The 16,015-nt window shown below is 40.4% G+C and overlaps 1 protein-coding gene across 4 annotated transcripts in view; it reads left to right on the top strand.

Annotated features, from left to right (window-relative positions):
- The first annotated feature begins 5,264 nt into the window (after window positions 1–5,264).
- DNM1L (dynamin 1 like) overlaps window positions 5,265–16,015 on the top strand; it is a 34,977-nt gene continuing 24,226 nt past the window's right edge. For 2 of the 4 annotated variants that reach the window (XM_033057270.2, XM_033057272.2), the window contains exon 1: window positions 5,277–5,490. In XM_033057270.2, coding sequence (XP_032913161.1) covers window positions 5,389–5,490 — 102 coding nt within the window. In that variant the 5' untranslated portion in view covers window positions 5,277–5,388. Of the gene's footprint in view, window positions 5,491–16,015 lie in introns of all 4 variants that reach the window. The other 2 variants (XM_033057268.2, XM_033057271.2) reach the window with 2 other exon arrangements.

Genomic DNA, 16,015 nt, shown 5'->3' on the forward strand with positions numbered 1-16,015 from the left:
GTATTCTGGAATTTGATCTCAGACTAGCACTAAATTGGTTCTCTCTTAACTGAATGCCCTTGAGTAGCTGAAGTTCATCCTACAGTTGTGTTTCACATGGAAAGACCTGCATCCCCATGCTCCAAGACGAATCTGCAGTGCAAAGCAAAGCATGGCAGGTGAGACACGAAGTGTCTGCTGTCATACTCTTATAAGCAGGATGTGAGGTTGTAAATCATATGTGGTCAATTGTTACATTGCCAACTTAAAATTGTGCCAATCATACACAGCATGCACAAGAAAATGTGCATCATAAAAATAAAAAATGTTCCTCTTGGCATACTATTTTACCTTAAAAAGACTACAGGAGATGGAATTATTTAACTTACTAGATCCAGAAGTACAAGATACAAGCTCAATTCCTCCTGAATACCAGCAAGTTTTGGTTGAGGTAAGGTTTGGTTGGGGTAAGATTTTTTTATTTTCTATTTGTGTTGCCTCAGTTGAATGTTAAGTGGGCATTTTGCTTAGCAATAAAAGTTACTTACTTGATAGCAGACAAGAGGTCATTGCCTTTATTCCCAATACCTTGGACCTTTAACATAAAAAGTCTCCATATGAAAATTGAACTGCAAACCATTGCGGTTGTGAAAATCTTTTACTGAAGCAACAGCTTAAGTATTGTGTTTGCTATTTCAAGTGACCGCTCCAGCTGCATCAAGGAGGAAGCACTGCTGTACAGGAATCCACTAGGATACAGAGATTACTTCCATCTCCAACTGAAGTTTTTATCTCTATTGGCCCCGTGAGAAAAGCTGGTGTCTTCCAAATACCGAAGTGCTTGGACTTTGTTACTGATTTATGAGGTTTGACTGCTGTGCTTGCCTTGTGGCTCTTGACCTCTGCTCTCCCCTCCCTTAACTTGAAACCTGCTTACAGTTTCACAAGGAAGTTTTAACAGAAGTCGTGTGACACCCCAAATAACCAGATTTTCATAACATCCCAGTGTTCAGATTAAGAAAATATAAGGTACTCTCAGTTGTTTAGTTCGTATTGTCCAGCAAAGTTGCATCCCTGCCCCAGAATAACTTTGTTTTGTCAGAGACTGGGTGTCAGCACAGGTAACATGTTTTTCACACTCAGGAATTCCTATCAGCACTATGATTTCTTACAGCCAGCTGAAGCACATAGGAGAGCTAGCTTTGCAAAGTCAGCAGAATTCCTGGGCTATGGATTTCAAAGCTCTGACTTCTCTTGCTTCTGGGAAAAAAAATTAAAAGAGCAAGATTTTGAATCTCTCAGCTTGAGAAATCTGTGTAGAACAGCCAAACAAAAGGGTCATTCTGTCAAGGGAATTCAGGAATTTATTTATATCATTTTCTAATGGTGTCTGGTGTAGAAAGCTGTTACAGTTACATCTGTGACAAGGTTGCTCTGGAGAACACAGAAACACCATTCAGTTTGCCTTCACATAAAATCTGATTTCTGCCAGACCCATATAATTGCTGCATGGTACTGCATGGTTCCAAAAGGTGACATTAGTAAGGAATAACTTATAGAAGTATTTTGCTAATGGTGTTTTTGCAGTAAAAAGTACTATGACCATATGAGGCATAAATGCTATGTTACATACTTGATATATTTCAGTAATTGTCTAGACAAAAGAAGATGCCAGGAAATATGCTTTGCTGGGGTGCTAGTTTGTGGTTGCCATGTCTGGCATAAATGAACTAAATGGCAAATGACGTGTCCATTACTGTCAGTATGCCAATAAAAAAGACTCAGCTGTCTAAGAAAAATGGAAGCAAATGATGATGCAAAACTAAAAAAAAATTCATGTCATGGAGAAGAAAGTCTGGAAATGTTCTCCTGATGTCAAACATAAAACCAAGGAGGCTTATATAGAAATTTGAAGATGACAAATACAAAACTCATACCAAATTGATTTTTTGCATTATATATAATTAGATAATTAAATTTACTATCAGAAGTTGTCATTGGAGCCAAGAATTTAGTGTGATGGGACAGAATTCTATTATATGTTAAATAAAGCAATCTAGATTGCAGTAACATAGAAGAAATATTGAACTGTCTACTCTAGATCTCACAGCAATAACAAAATTATTTAACAGACAGTTTTGGAATGAGAAGATCTTATTACTGTGTATGTATGTTTTCCCCAGAGGCTAATGCTGGAAAATTTAAAGATGAGGTCCTGAAGTAGATTGATATCAGGTCACATTTGGTGTGGCAGTTCCTGCATCCTCATGTCAATTAACTGAAATAACCAGTCTGACTACTACTGCCTTTATCAGATCTTTGAGTTTCTTGCTCAGTACAATGTGAGTCAGCCAAGGAAATTTAGAGTTAAAGCTACAGATAACCGTTGCTTGTTAAAATATTCATTGCTTTAGCACTGTCTTCAACAGGGCTGAGGTAACTGTTGGTGCAGGCCATTACACTTCATAGTAGAGGTATTTCTGGCTCTCACTTTTTAGCCAGAAATGTAAAATGCATAAAACTTAGCATTTTGATGTTTCTTAGCTTTATATCTTCTTTAGTGCTTTCTTGTTGCATATCTTCCTTAATTCACTTCCTCTGTCTCCATTATGTTTCTTCATTGGTGTATGCAGCCCTGGACAGGACTTTCAGCATCTCTGCAGGGCAAGCTGGCTCGTCTCAACTTGGTTCAGCAACTGATATTTCCTCTGTGTGCTCCTTGAAATATTACACTGATAAAATCCTAAGAATAGCCATAGTGGGACAGGCTAATGGGTGAGCACACAGTGCTTCTGCATGCTGCTCTCCCGGCTTGCAAACATTGTCAGCTCAGAAACAGCCCCAGCTAGAATTGATCCTTACAGAGCTGTTTTTATACATGCAATGCATTTCTCCTTCTTAAAATAATCTGTACAGCATCTGAATCAATTTAAAGTTTTACTGTCTACAGCATCCTTTGGCAAGGAGCTCAACAGGTCACCAAAGCACATAAGGGGCTCCTGTCTTCGTTTTGTTCTGAGCTGGCCCTTGCTTTCATTACATGTTCCCAAAATGCCTTTATTGGAAGGGAGAGTAAAGAAACCTGATTCTTTTTCACCCACTCCAAGTTGCTAATGATCACACAGACCTCTGGTCCTTGCAACCCTGAGCCATTTCTTTTGTAGAGTGAAGCTCCTGCCTTTCTTAGGTGGTCTTGATATAGAAGCTGTTCCACACCTTTCATCATCTGTGTCTTTCTCTGACCCTCTTCCAGTTTTACATTCTTGCTGAGATGTCCCACTTCTGGTCTAAATTAAGACATAAACCAAGTTTCATTTTCTCCATTTCATGGGGTGTCCATGAGGTCATAGGGAAAATAAAAGTGGTAGGAGAAAAGAGAATTGCATAGAGAAATAAGCTGGTATTATCTATCTTCATTGGGAGCCAGCAGCTTCTTGTCCTGTGCAACTGGGATGCTCTTTTCCTTTCCCTTTCCTTTCCCTTTCCTTTCCCTTTCCTTTCCCTTTCCTTTCCTTTTCCTTTCCCATTCCTTCTTTGCCTTTCAGAGACTCTAGGGAGGAGAGGAGATCAGCCTTGACAGAGAACAGCAAACCTTTTAAAAAGATTATTTGCTGTTCCAGATAAACATTTCCTTTTGTCCTGGAAGCTGGAAAGGCAGATGCCAAATGGCCTTTTGGTATTAATGATCTCTGGGAGCCATTGGCTGCAGCATGCTGAGAGCTAATGGGTGAAACCACTGGATAATTATTTGTATGACAGGAAGTCCTCACCAATCATTCAGGACCTTGCTCCCACAATTTTACACGCATTAACTGCTTCACTCTGTGCTGAATACACTGAATTTTGGAGTGTTTCAACTTGCTTAGCCATCTTTGTGCTTTTATCACAAAATATTATCCCTCTGATAAACAGTGTGAAACTGCTTGGCCAAGAATGAGAAACTCTGTTGAAAAGATGTACAAATAAGAAGACATATCCTTGCTCTTTCCTTTAACATTTGAGTGTTTCAGGACGTGAAGACTTGAAAAGACTAATTTCTATAGAACAAGAATTCTAATGCCATCCAAAACTTGAAACTTTTAGAAGCCTTTTTGCTCTGTTGCTTATAAGAAAGAACAAAGTCCAGATTAACTCAGTGCCAACATATTAATAATTTATCTTTCAGAAAATGCACTCAAAGGAAAGACATTTGAAGATGAGACAGCTTATTTGTTGTGATCTCGCATCACAAGTCATCTTCTGGTTTCATTCTGTCTCTTTTTGTAACACAGCTGAGTATAAGATCTCACACAGTTTGCCACTTCCTAAGACACCTCAACCTAACCTACTATTACACATCTAAGTTACAGAATTTCAGTAGATTATCTGTCTCACAGAAAAAAAAAATATCAACAAGAAAGCAAACAGAATAAATATAGCTGTTCTACGTGTGTCCATTGCAATTCTCAATATGTGAACAGAAAGAGAAGAATATTCCTTTCACTGTGCAGTCTGTAGGAGCAGATCTCCAGTCCTGTTTTCCCTGAGAAATGATCTCCATTATGTTTCTTCCCTGCCCCAGCAGCCTCGTTCTCCTGCTCTGTTGGCTTTGTGACAGCAGAAGCGCTGGTGATTTACCATTCAGCACCTTTCCTTGGTGATGTCTGGGCAGAATGAGGCCTGCCTGCCCACATGGGACACCTGAGGCACCCAGGGAGGGCAGTGGAGCTGGGGAAGGGTCTGGAGCACAGATCCTGCGAGGAGCAGTGAGGGAGCTGGGGGTGTCCAGCCTGGAGGCTCGGGGGGAACCTGTTCGCTCTCTACAACCTCTGAAAGGAGGCTGGAGCCAGGCGGGCAGTCTGGCTCTTTTCCCAGGTGACAGCTACAGGACAAGAGCACATTGTCTTAAACTGCGCCAGGGGAGACTGAGGTTGGACATTAGTAGTAATTTCTTCACAGAAAGAGTGATTGGGCATTGGAGCGGGCTGCCCAGGGAGGTGGTGGAGTCACGGTGCCTGGAGGTGTTCAAGGAAGGCCTGGACGTGGCACTCAGTGCCTTGCTCTACTTGACACGGGGATGTTCAACCACAGGCTGGACCCAACGATCTCAGAGGCCTTTTCCAGCCTCACTGATTCTGTGATTCTGTGTAATAAAACCCGCAATGCCTTGTGATACAAGACCACAGTGACGCCCCGCACACAGGGGGCGGCCCGGGAGGAGCCCCGGCACCCGCAGGGCCTACAACTCCCATGGTGCCCGGCGGTGGCGCCGTGCGCGAGGCGGGCGCGCAGAGGCTGCCGGGGGCCGGGCCGTGCGCGGGGGCCGGCGCCGATGGCGGCAGGCGCAGGGGGCGGCTGAGGGAGCCGCCGGTACCCGTCGCGTCCATCGACCGCCGACGCCTCGCCCGCCCTGTCCCTTCGCCCGCCGCAATGGAGGCGCTGATCCCCGTCATTAACAAGCTGCAGGACGTGTTCAACACGGTGGGGGCCGATATCATCCAGCTGCCGCAGATCGTGGTGGTGGGCACGCAGGTGAGGCGGGCCGGGCTGGGAGGGCAAGGTCGGGGTGTCCATTGCGCTTCCGCCGCTGCAGAGCCGGGGCTGCCTCCGCCAAGGGCACGGGGGGACGCGGCAGGCGAGGGCGGGCGGGACGCCCGCGGTGCCCGCGTCCCCCCCGCACGCCCTCCGCGGCTCCGCTGCCTCACCCCGGCTCCGCTGGGAGCGCCTCGTGCGCCGCCCGCCCGCCCTTCGGCGCTCCTCCGGAGCGGTGCGAGCGGCCCGGCAGCTCCGCAGGGCTGCCGTGGCTCCGGCCCGCACACCGGGGGCGCGGCTGGCGCCGGGGGACTCGTGGAGCGGCAGCCGCCCCGGTGCGTCAGCGTGACCGCCATCGCTGCTCGGTCCGTGGTTTCCCTGCTTCGACAGCGGGGGCCGAATAAAAGGGATGTGGTGGCAGGACGGCATCTTGCAGGCGTTGGTGGTTGTCCTTTCCCACGAGTTCTTGTGCCGTTGGACTCTTTGTCTTAGCTGGTGATGGGGAGTGAAGGTGAGAGGCGAGGCCAGCGACTGTTGGCTGCTACAGTTGCTACACGTGCGTGTGAGCTCGGTAATGCCCCTGGGCTCGAAGATAGCTCAGATCCTTTCATATCTATTCAAATGGGATACTGCTCCTCAGCAGAACTTTTGGCAGCTGAACATGCCTGACTGGAACTGCAGCAGTCACAAGGGAGTAGAAGATGAAGTGTTCAACAGAAGTGAAACTTGAAGCTAATGGATCTCTCATTTGTTTTTGTGAATTTAAATATCTATTGAATGTGCTGTGCTCCTTGACAATAGCTTGCTTACCAAGGACTTTAATACCAAGTACTCTCTACTCAGGACTTTTACTAAAATACCAACCGTGTATGTAAATGCAATGACATTTTTCTATGTGAGACTAAAAAAGTATTTTTTCTGATTTTACTTTATGAAATACATTGATGGGGCATTTTTAAAAAATACTTTTAAACATCTCTGTCCCAGTTATCTTTTCCTAGTTGTAAATACTTTCCCCAAGTAAATACTGTGAGTTAAAACAGTAATCTCCACATCAGTATCAATATCTATTCAGTGCTCTAACCACAATATTTATGAACCCCCATGAATCAGCATGAAATTTCCTATAATACCAAAACAAAGTCCTTTATGGACTACAGAAAAAAATGTATAAAATATCTAGCAAGCTGTATCTTGGGTTTTTTTGGTTTTAGTCAGGGTTGTTGGAAGAAAAAATTGCCTTTACTGACATAGTAATTACATGGATGGTTATTTAATGCAATTGGTTTTAGTTTAAATAAAATGTTATTAATCTATTAATTTGAAGTTAGTTTAGAGACCATATTTCTGGAGACATCATATGGCCTTAGGGCTGATAGTTTTGCTGCTGGTAGCTTGGCTCCTTTTTTTTGACATGTGCCTTTCAGACAGTATTGTTTCTTTGTGAAGTGCTGTGTGGCCTTTAAGTTTGCTCACAGAGCTGATGTATCTGTACCCCACTGGCATATGCTGTCTCTGCTTTTTCATCTTTGAATAATATTCACAATAAACAGTCTTGAATTTTTCACCTCCATTTTTCTTGTAGGAAGCAAATGCTACCAGTTAAGGTTTCTGTAATTCTCTGTTGAGTTACGCTTTTTCCTTCCAATTTGTCAGTTACTTTTTTTAAATGACCTTTTTACATATTCAGCAAAAATGCTGTTTGAAGTGGTTTTCTGTTTATTTTTCTCTCTCGTCTACCCTTTTGGTTTTTTGTGCTTATATCTTTCTCTGCTTCTCATTCTGTGCATTAAGTGAATTCTTTCTTTTCTAGAGTATAATTCAGCTGTGAATATTTTCTGTTTCCCCTGTTCCCTTTCCCCCACCTCTGTTGCTTGGGATACATTTCTTACCTCCTTTGTACCCTGAGCAATTGAAATAATGTAATTTTTCCTTTTTCTAGATACATTTTGTTGCTAATTGCAAACTGTTTCTCAGTAAATTTTGCACATTTAGATGCCCTCTTGGACTTGTAGGGGCTTTCCTGCCACTCAGTCATATGAGAATTCCTTCTCATTCTCCCCATAAATATTGTGCAAATTTCTGTATCCTAGTACAGGGTCATTTGAGAAAACTGGGGACTGTGCTGATAGAACGCAGAGGACACCTTCTGACTGCCAATTTTTCTTCACTGTTTCAGGGTTTTGCTGCCATTCCTGGATAGGTGTTCTATTTTTACCCCAATTCAGTATTCCAGTTCCATTTTTAGAACTGTATGACTGAATAGCAAAAAAAAAAAAGAAAGGTGTCCAGGTTAGGAATATAATATAAAAAATAATTGTTCAATAATGCACTGTAATACTCAGTGTTCTGGTTTATACAAATGCTTTGTGCACTGTATTTGTATGGGGTAACAAGGTGGTATTGACGTGCCTCAATCAAATACATTAAAACTACAGTAAAAGGAGGTAAGGGGGAGAAAAGTAATTTGGTTAATTATGGCCTTTTGTGTGGATTGGTGGTATCACAAAAATTAAATGCCTACACTACCAAAGCGGGCAAAAGATTTAGAATAAATTGAAGAAAACCAGCCAGACAACAAAATATTTGCCTAGAAGTAGGTAAAAATGAATTGTCTTTATTTTATGTGCCATTAGTTCTTGGAATAAGTTTGGAGTTTATCAACCTAGTTATGTACAAACTTTAGTGTCAGCTTTGTAGCAAAATTCTTTTAACTATAAACATTATAAAAGCACCTTTTGGGCTTTATTTGCATTTGGTAGTGTTAACTGAAGTAGAGACATCGTAGTGAAATTGATGGAGCTCCCAGGTGAGAGTGACCTTTCATGTGTACATTTATGGAGTACTTTTGTTCAGTCTTCTGTCAATTTTGAGACTTTAAATGGGGAGATGTAATTTGCAGTATTTAGTGTAGACTTCTGTTGGATGTTCCTCTGGGATTGGCTCATAGATGAGCATTACATTTATTTTTATTTTTTTTACTGTTTGCTGTAAGTATCATGTTTTGCTAATGGTAAACCATTTTTTATTGTAAGGTGGAAAGTTTCTTGATCTGAAGTCACAGTCTGAGCACTTGAATATGTATAAGTTTATACTCTGGTAAGATAAATAGTTGGAATGCTAATTTGGCTGTCAGGAAGTTGACAGCAATGGGAAGGTAATGTACAGCCCTGGCTAGTGGGATAAGGAGATGAATCCAGCAGATGCTATCAAAGCATCCCATCTGAGACAGACTGGTGCCTTGGTCTGAAATTTCAGGTGACTTTCCCTGGCAGGGGAACAGAAATTTAAGCCACTTAACTCATTCAGTATAGCCTACATTGTGTGGCAAAAAGCCAGCTTGAGGTGAAGGAAACTCCAGTTTGTACCAAGCAACCAGGAAGACCCCATGCCAAGCACAACCGTGTTTTCCTCCCTCCTCTCTTCCTGAGTTGTTGGTTTGATTTTTATGAGTTTGTCTTTGTTTGTTTTGATTTTTCTTTGGGTTTTTTTGTTGTTGTTTTGTCCAAGGATCTTTCCTGGCAATTCAAGCAGATCCAAAAATTCATTTTTATCTACATTTGAATAGAGGATGTAACCAGATCATTGCTTCCATGCTGGCTGGGCACAGTTTGGTTTTGCTCCCAAATGTTTTCTAAACTACCTGATTTCCTTTTTTTTCTCTTTGTTTGCATATCTGACATGTCTCTGGTTTTGGGTGTAACTGTTTTCCTTTTTGCCATCCTTTGCTCCTGTCAAGTCATGCCCTGACTGTTCTGCTGTTTGTTTCAGACAAGCAGCAAAGTGAGACTGACATTAATTAGCTGTTTACATTGACCAGACATAATATAAATGCTGTTGCTGATATGATATAGTGCAAACAGCATTTAGTGTTCTGCTTTTTCTTATCTCTGATGGGTTCCCTGTGTTTCTGAGCAACTGAAATTTTTGGGTCCTGAAGGTTTCTGTGATGGAAGGGATGGCATTTTCACTGTTTCTATCTGTAGACTTCATATGAATTAAAATAAAATGATAGGTCTAATAACTTGATCCTGCATTTTAGCGTTTTATGATTATTTATATGAAAGCATTATTAAACACCATTTAGAAGAAGATACTAATTTTATTGTTTGAAATGTCTGGTTATTTTGGAAGAGTGGAGAGTCTGCACAGAATTCACAATTGTAGAATGATGTGGATAAAGAAGTCTTGTGCTTCTCTTTTTTTGTTTTGTTTTTATGCTTTGTTTTGTTTTGATGCTTTACTGCAAGGATCCTGTTTGTCTTGTGATTGGCATGTGTGGTTTTTTGGAAAACTGGTGTTTTAATTAGACCAGGTGAATCTTGTATGTTGTCCAGGGGGCACAGTGCAAAGAAAACATATCTTCAGGAAGATGGAGGGGAGGAGCACAACAGACAGCACAGGCATTTGTTTTTCACAATCTGGAGAGAAAATGACTGTGTAGTTCTTGGAAAAGATTTGTTTGTGTGGTAGCCAGAAGGTTGACTAACTTAGAGATTTGGGCTTTGGGTTTGTTTTAATAGTACTGTTGTTTAGAACTTTTAAAATTTGAATATGCAAGTTGGCTTTCTGTTGATTTGCTTTACTGCAAGTCATGACTATAGGAGTATGCACAATACTATGTGAGGTCAGGATATCTGGCTTGCAAATGTCAATCTTCAAATGCCATAGTTCCATGATGTAACTGAGAGTCTGTAAGTTGTTTCTATTTAGATGAGGCTTTTTTTTTCTTAAGTGAATTATTGGAGTGCTTTGGGAATTGATGTACTGAGGAAGAAAACATCTGCAGATCATTGCTACATTCAGTTGTTTGGCATGTGTCTACAGTTATGGTGTAAATGAGGCATTTCTGAAGAATTTTGACTGAGCTGTGCCAGTGCTGGCATTCCTTACTGCTATAAGCTGTTTTATGTGGAGGTAGTTCATGTTACTTTGAGTCTCTCCCTGACTTATTCAGGAGAGCTCTCTATTCAAGTAAATAGGGAATGCCCTGCAGGAACAACAGTCTTGTAGTCTGGACAAGATCTTGCATGCATTTTGCAACGAGTAATGCATTATGCTGGTTTTACTGCTTTCTCAAGTGGGGGAACAGCCTGTTGTATCTTTTGCATCTTTTAGAAGTGTTATTTTGTTTCAAACAATGTCTTAAAATAATTCATTTAGCCTGCTTATAGCTTTCACGTTCTTTTTTGATTAGTAAATAAATTTTAAAATTTGTTAGCTGTTAGAACCAGCCTAGCTTGGGACATGCCTAGTTTGAATAGGAAAATTTTATTATAATAGCTGTCCCAACCAAAGCAGTTCCTTTATGGAACTGCTCTGAAATTGCATGTATACTCACCTTTTATTCTAGAATAATTTGTATTTGCAAAATAAGGAAAGAAAAAATACTGTTGCTCTTTAGTTACAGTGGGCTGAACTCCTCTGGGATGGCTATTGCAAATAACCTTTTAAAGCACTGATGTGAGTAATATTCCTGTGGATGAGATCACAGCACAAGTACATTAGCTTTTATTTCCCAATGATAGAAGGAAAATTTAGGGAATTCTATATGTATATATCGCCAAGAGTGGGATTTACCAGCAGGACTTCTATACTTCTTCTATGACAGAAACTGCAAAATTGCCACCATTTCATCTCAACTGTCAAAACCAGATGCATTGCTTTGCTTAATAGAACTCTTCAGGAATCATTATGTCTCCTTGAGAAGTCTCTTCACAGTTCTTTAGTGTCATTCTTGAATATTTGTATTTTTGTCACTCCAAAAGTCATAGACAATTCTGACATCGCTGCCTCTGTTTTCTTGTGCTGTCCTGTAATAAGCCTGTGTTGTGTTGCAGGAGTTCTTTGCATTTTTTTTCCCCTATTGGATGAAATATTTAAAAAAACTTAGCAGTTTGCCCTGTTCAAAAGCAATGAGCTAAATTTTACACTCCTTTCAACTAATCTTTATTTTAGAAGTTTCCCAGTAGTTTATTGAACGTTTCCTTAACAAGGCTTTTTTCCCACAGATGATGTGGCATGTGTTGGTTCCATAAAGGCATTATGAAGGCTAAAGATAGACAGAGATAGACAGGGGATGCTTATAAGATGACTTGAAATTTGTTGCAGCTGATTCAAGTCAATTATCATTTTAATAATACTTGAAATACACAACAGTCAACAATCTGGGCATGTGACTGTAAGAAATTTGATGGTTCTTGTACATCTCTGAGACTCCAGGTGAGCCTTCTGTTAATTTGCCATCATGCTTCATGGACTTCATGAGTAAGAGCAGACTTTGCTTATTTACTGAGCTGATTGGTGAGACCCCGTGAGCTAAAGGACAGTGAATCACAATGGACCTGGCATTCCTTAAAGCACAGCCTCATGGAGCAGAAAGCAATAGTCCATACACCTGCTTGGGAAAATGAGTGGAGGTCTAAGGAGAGCAGTACTGAGGGAACTGATGACAGTGTCAGCACAGCAGACTCATGCAGGAGGTAGAAATGAGAACAAGCTTGCTCAGGGTTATAAAAATCCTGCCTGCATAGGCAGAGATGGTATTGAGAAAGCCACTGCTACTGGTAGGGGCATCAAAGGCAGCAGGAACTTCCAGCACTGCCTTAGGAGTTAAGGAAAAAGAGAAATGAGGGAAATACAGGCTTGCTGCTGACTGTGACAGGCGATCTAGGGGCAGTGAATATGGACAAGGCTGAGGTGCTTGATCTTTCTTTACCCTGCTCTTCTCCATCAGGGTCTTCTAGGCCTTTGTCTCTATATACTGGGTGAAAAGTGGAGAATAACTCAGTGGTGCAAGAGGGTTGGGTCAGGGTTCTGTTTTTGATACAGAGAAAACATCTTTGCGTTCTGTTTGGTGTAGGGCACAAGAGTCCTAAAATGGTAATGCTAATGGAGGGTGTGGAAATAGAATAAAAAAAGCCAATGAAGTAAATGGATGGGATGAATGTGAGTGATTGTTCATAGTGTTACTTCAGCATTTTCAAGATGGAGTCTCTTCCATCTGACTTGTCAACAGCCCTAAAGTATTTTTGAAAATAACATCTCTGACTGTTAATGAAGCTGAACAATTATAAAATCATGCACTTGCTGCGTGCTGCTTCTGAATTACTAAAACTGTGGTTTGTAATGCAGCATACTGTAACCCACATTTTCTCTTAAGAATTAGTGTAATGGATGGGATCAAATGCTTTTTGATACTTAAGTGCACACAGTTGAAACATGCAGGGACAAGTAAAGAAGAAATGAAGGATAGGGAAGCAACCTCATGAGGACTGTTAAAAGTAGAGGTGCTGGTTTTTTTGGAGTGGATCACATTTCTTAAAGATTGCAGCTTTTTAATTTGGGAGGGTAAGTGCACAATTGTTTCCAGTGACTGTCCTTAATCCCTTATTGTCAACATCATCTTCAGATTAATCTAAACCAAAGATGAACATACAGGTGTTACAGATGCAGTGAGAATGCTGATAAGGCTTCAACATACTCTGACAGTATATATGACGTAAAATACTGAAGTCTCTTTGTGTCTTAGTACTTTGGGTGAAAATGGGCTTTGCCATCCACCAGACTCAGGTGTGTCTCTGTGAGATTAATGGGGGTTGACAGAGCAGAGTGTAAAACACTCAGCCATGGTAGTTTGACACAGAGGTTAAAGGAGTGGCACAAGATGTTCCTGTATTTCCCACCCCCCCCTTTTTTTTCCTGAGCAACCTCTATTAAGTTCCTCTAGATATCCCAGCTAATAGATATTTCAAATTAGGATAATGTATTAGCGTTCAGAGGGAAAATCTGCCTCATCATCTATGAAAAGTTAGTTTGTTAGTGCTTTTTTTGACCCATCATGAAATGAATTTATGGATTTCAGTCCATGCTTGAAATTGCGACAAACGTTTCAATGAAATGACAAAACCAGTGTTACACTTTTGCAGACTTATTCCTTAAAATTCCTTTGGTTATCAATATTAGTGTCTGTCGACATCTGTTATATGAAGAACTGGCTGAACTGACTTTGTATTCTTATCAGACCCATATCCCTTGCTTCCTCCCACTGGCAGAACAAGATCAGCTTTGTGTTTACTGCCTTCCTCACCATGTTCCCAGACAATTCTTGGTAAGGGATGCTGAGGAGTCCAGATTAAGAAGTGCGTCATTAGATAATTGTATTCCAGCAACAGATTGCTTTAGTTGGGAGTGTAATGCAATTTGAAAGAATTTCCTGATGCATGGGGTACTGTAACGTTCCATTTAGTGTGTTTGCAAAGGCTCCAGATCATTCCTTCCTTATCCAGAGGTAGCTGGGAGTGGTCTAAGACACAGTGGTTTGCTTCTATACATAGTTTGGTGTGCCGATTTTAGCTTCCTGCGTTACCACTCCTTTGGAGAGACTTAAGAGCAGCAGTGAGCAGCAGCTTGTCCCATGGATTTTGGTTTCCTTTCGTGGTGAGGTTCTTGATAAGGATTCCATCTGTTTGTTACTATCCCGTATGTGTTGGATTATATGTTTATGAGAAGCCACTTCATCTGAGTCTGATCTCTAGCCTTCTGAGACTGAGTGATCATTTTTCCCATGCCTAAGAAAATCTTGCTCAAGAGACCACAGAATCAGTAAGATTGGAAGAGACCTTCAAGATCATCCAGTCTAACCATCAACCCAGCATAATCACCCGTAAATATATCCTGAAGTACCACATCCAGATGCCTCTTAATGTTTGAAATCTTTTTAATAAATGAAACACTGGTATTCTTTGGGATTTTTTCCAATGCAACAGATTAACATTTATCATTTCTCATTCTTTTAGTTAGGCATTTCACTTGTGTTAAGTAAGTTTGTTGAGAGGTGGTTTTTTATTTGTCTCTGTGAAGTTTGTTTTTTCACAGTCTGTAATGTCAGTAGTTCCTCAGAAGTGGGCCAGAACAGGAACTGTCTCAGGGAGGCTTGCAGACCTAGTTCATGCTTTGGTCAGGTTGTTCTTAAGTTATTTGGTAAGAGTTCAGTGCCTAGGGGTCTGTTACAAGCTGCTTGCAGGGAGGTGTCCAAAGTTGGTTTGGAGAAGGACAGGTGAAGAAAATTATTAATAACTTTCTAGGGGAGTCTTTTGAAGGAAAACCAAATCTTCATAAGGCTGTATTTCTGTTTGACCCTGTTCTTTTTCCAAGTCTGTCTAGACCATGGATCTTACTGCTGCCATATGTGATTTAGATTTACTTTGAAAAATATACATAGTCTACACTGGAGTGTTATTTGCCTATTAAGACAAATGATACTTTTGATAAAACATCTCTTTTTCTGTGCCATAAAGCACATACAATAAAGTGGTACAATAAAAGAAGGCTTTCATTTGTTGCTGTTCAAACTTTCTTGTGTTTTAGTACTTACTTTGTCATTCTGCATATAAACCATATTTCTATAGGTTTTAACCTCTGATCTATTTTTCAGTTTTAGACAAGTCACCTAATGTCACTAAATTTGTGAGATTTAAGGATATTCATCACTTCTTTTATATCATGTTATTCTAGGTTATGTACTTGTAATTTGCTTGAAGTCACAAATCTGTTACTTCAGAACTGGTAGACTGAATGGAGGTTCTGTAGCTGTTACATAATGCACATTCCAGCTGTCAGAAGCATCTGTTGGTTTCCTTTTTTTTGGTTTTGCTTTCTTGTTTGTGTGTTTTTTTACAAGAGAATTGTTTGGTAGTTGCATTAATACAGAAACATTTCCTAGATGGTAACAGTGACTGCCAGAACAGGCTTTCTCATGGCATCACTATGTAGACTTCGAGCTGCAGAAAACTGTAAGAGTTTAATACAGTATAATTAAAAAGACAAATTCTTCTCAATCAGATGGAGTATTATGTTGACATAGCTGGGCATATTTTTTGTTGTTGGTTTTAATATGTTATTTGTCTGGAATCACTTTTAAAACACAGGTTTTCACAGCTGCTTGTTGGAGCAGTTGTGAATCTTATACAAACGTTCTGCAGGAGAACATTTTAATTGTAGTCTCTCAAAGACTATTTATAATTTCACAGTCTTTCAGTATTTCTCAATTTTTTACTGTTTGTTGTTACATAAATACTTCAATATATATATATATGGATTGAGTATGTGGGATGCCATGAAACAGTGTTTGTTTCTATGTTTAGGGTATAAAACAATGTCTGTACTTACCAAGCTGATCCATTACATTATACAAAAAAAGACAAACCCAAAAACCAATCAAACAAAAAAACCCTACCTAAGCAAACCTCAAACTGAGAGGAATATAACATTGTAGCAGCCTAATGTACTCAAGTATGCATAGTTAAGGTATGTTTATTGGGTGCTGTTGGTATCAATACAGCCAACCCATGTTAATTCTGACAAATAGGACTAAATTCCTCAGTTTACAAAGCAGTTTTACTACAAGATGTTAGAAAATGACGTGGTAGAAGACATTGAATTTCTTTCTGAGTATTATAAGGAAAAGCATTTTTTGCCAGACTTGTTTCTGGAGAGTTTGATGCTTGTGGTAGAAACTCTTATA

The sequence above is a fragment of the Catharus ustulatus genome, chromosome 4 (genome assembly GCF_009819885.2).
Source record: "Catharus ustulatus isolate bCatUst1 chromosome 4, bCatUst1.pri.v2, whole genome shotgun sequence".
In the NCBI taxonomy this organism is placed as follows: Eukaryota; Metazoa; Chordata; class Aves; order Passeriformes; family Turdidae; genus Catharus; species Catharus ustulatus.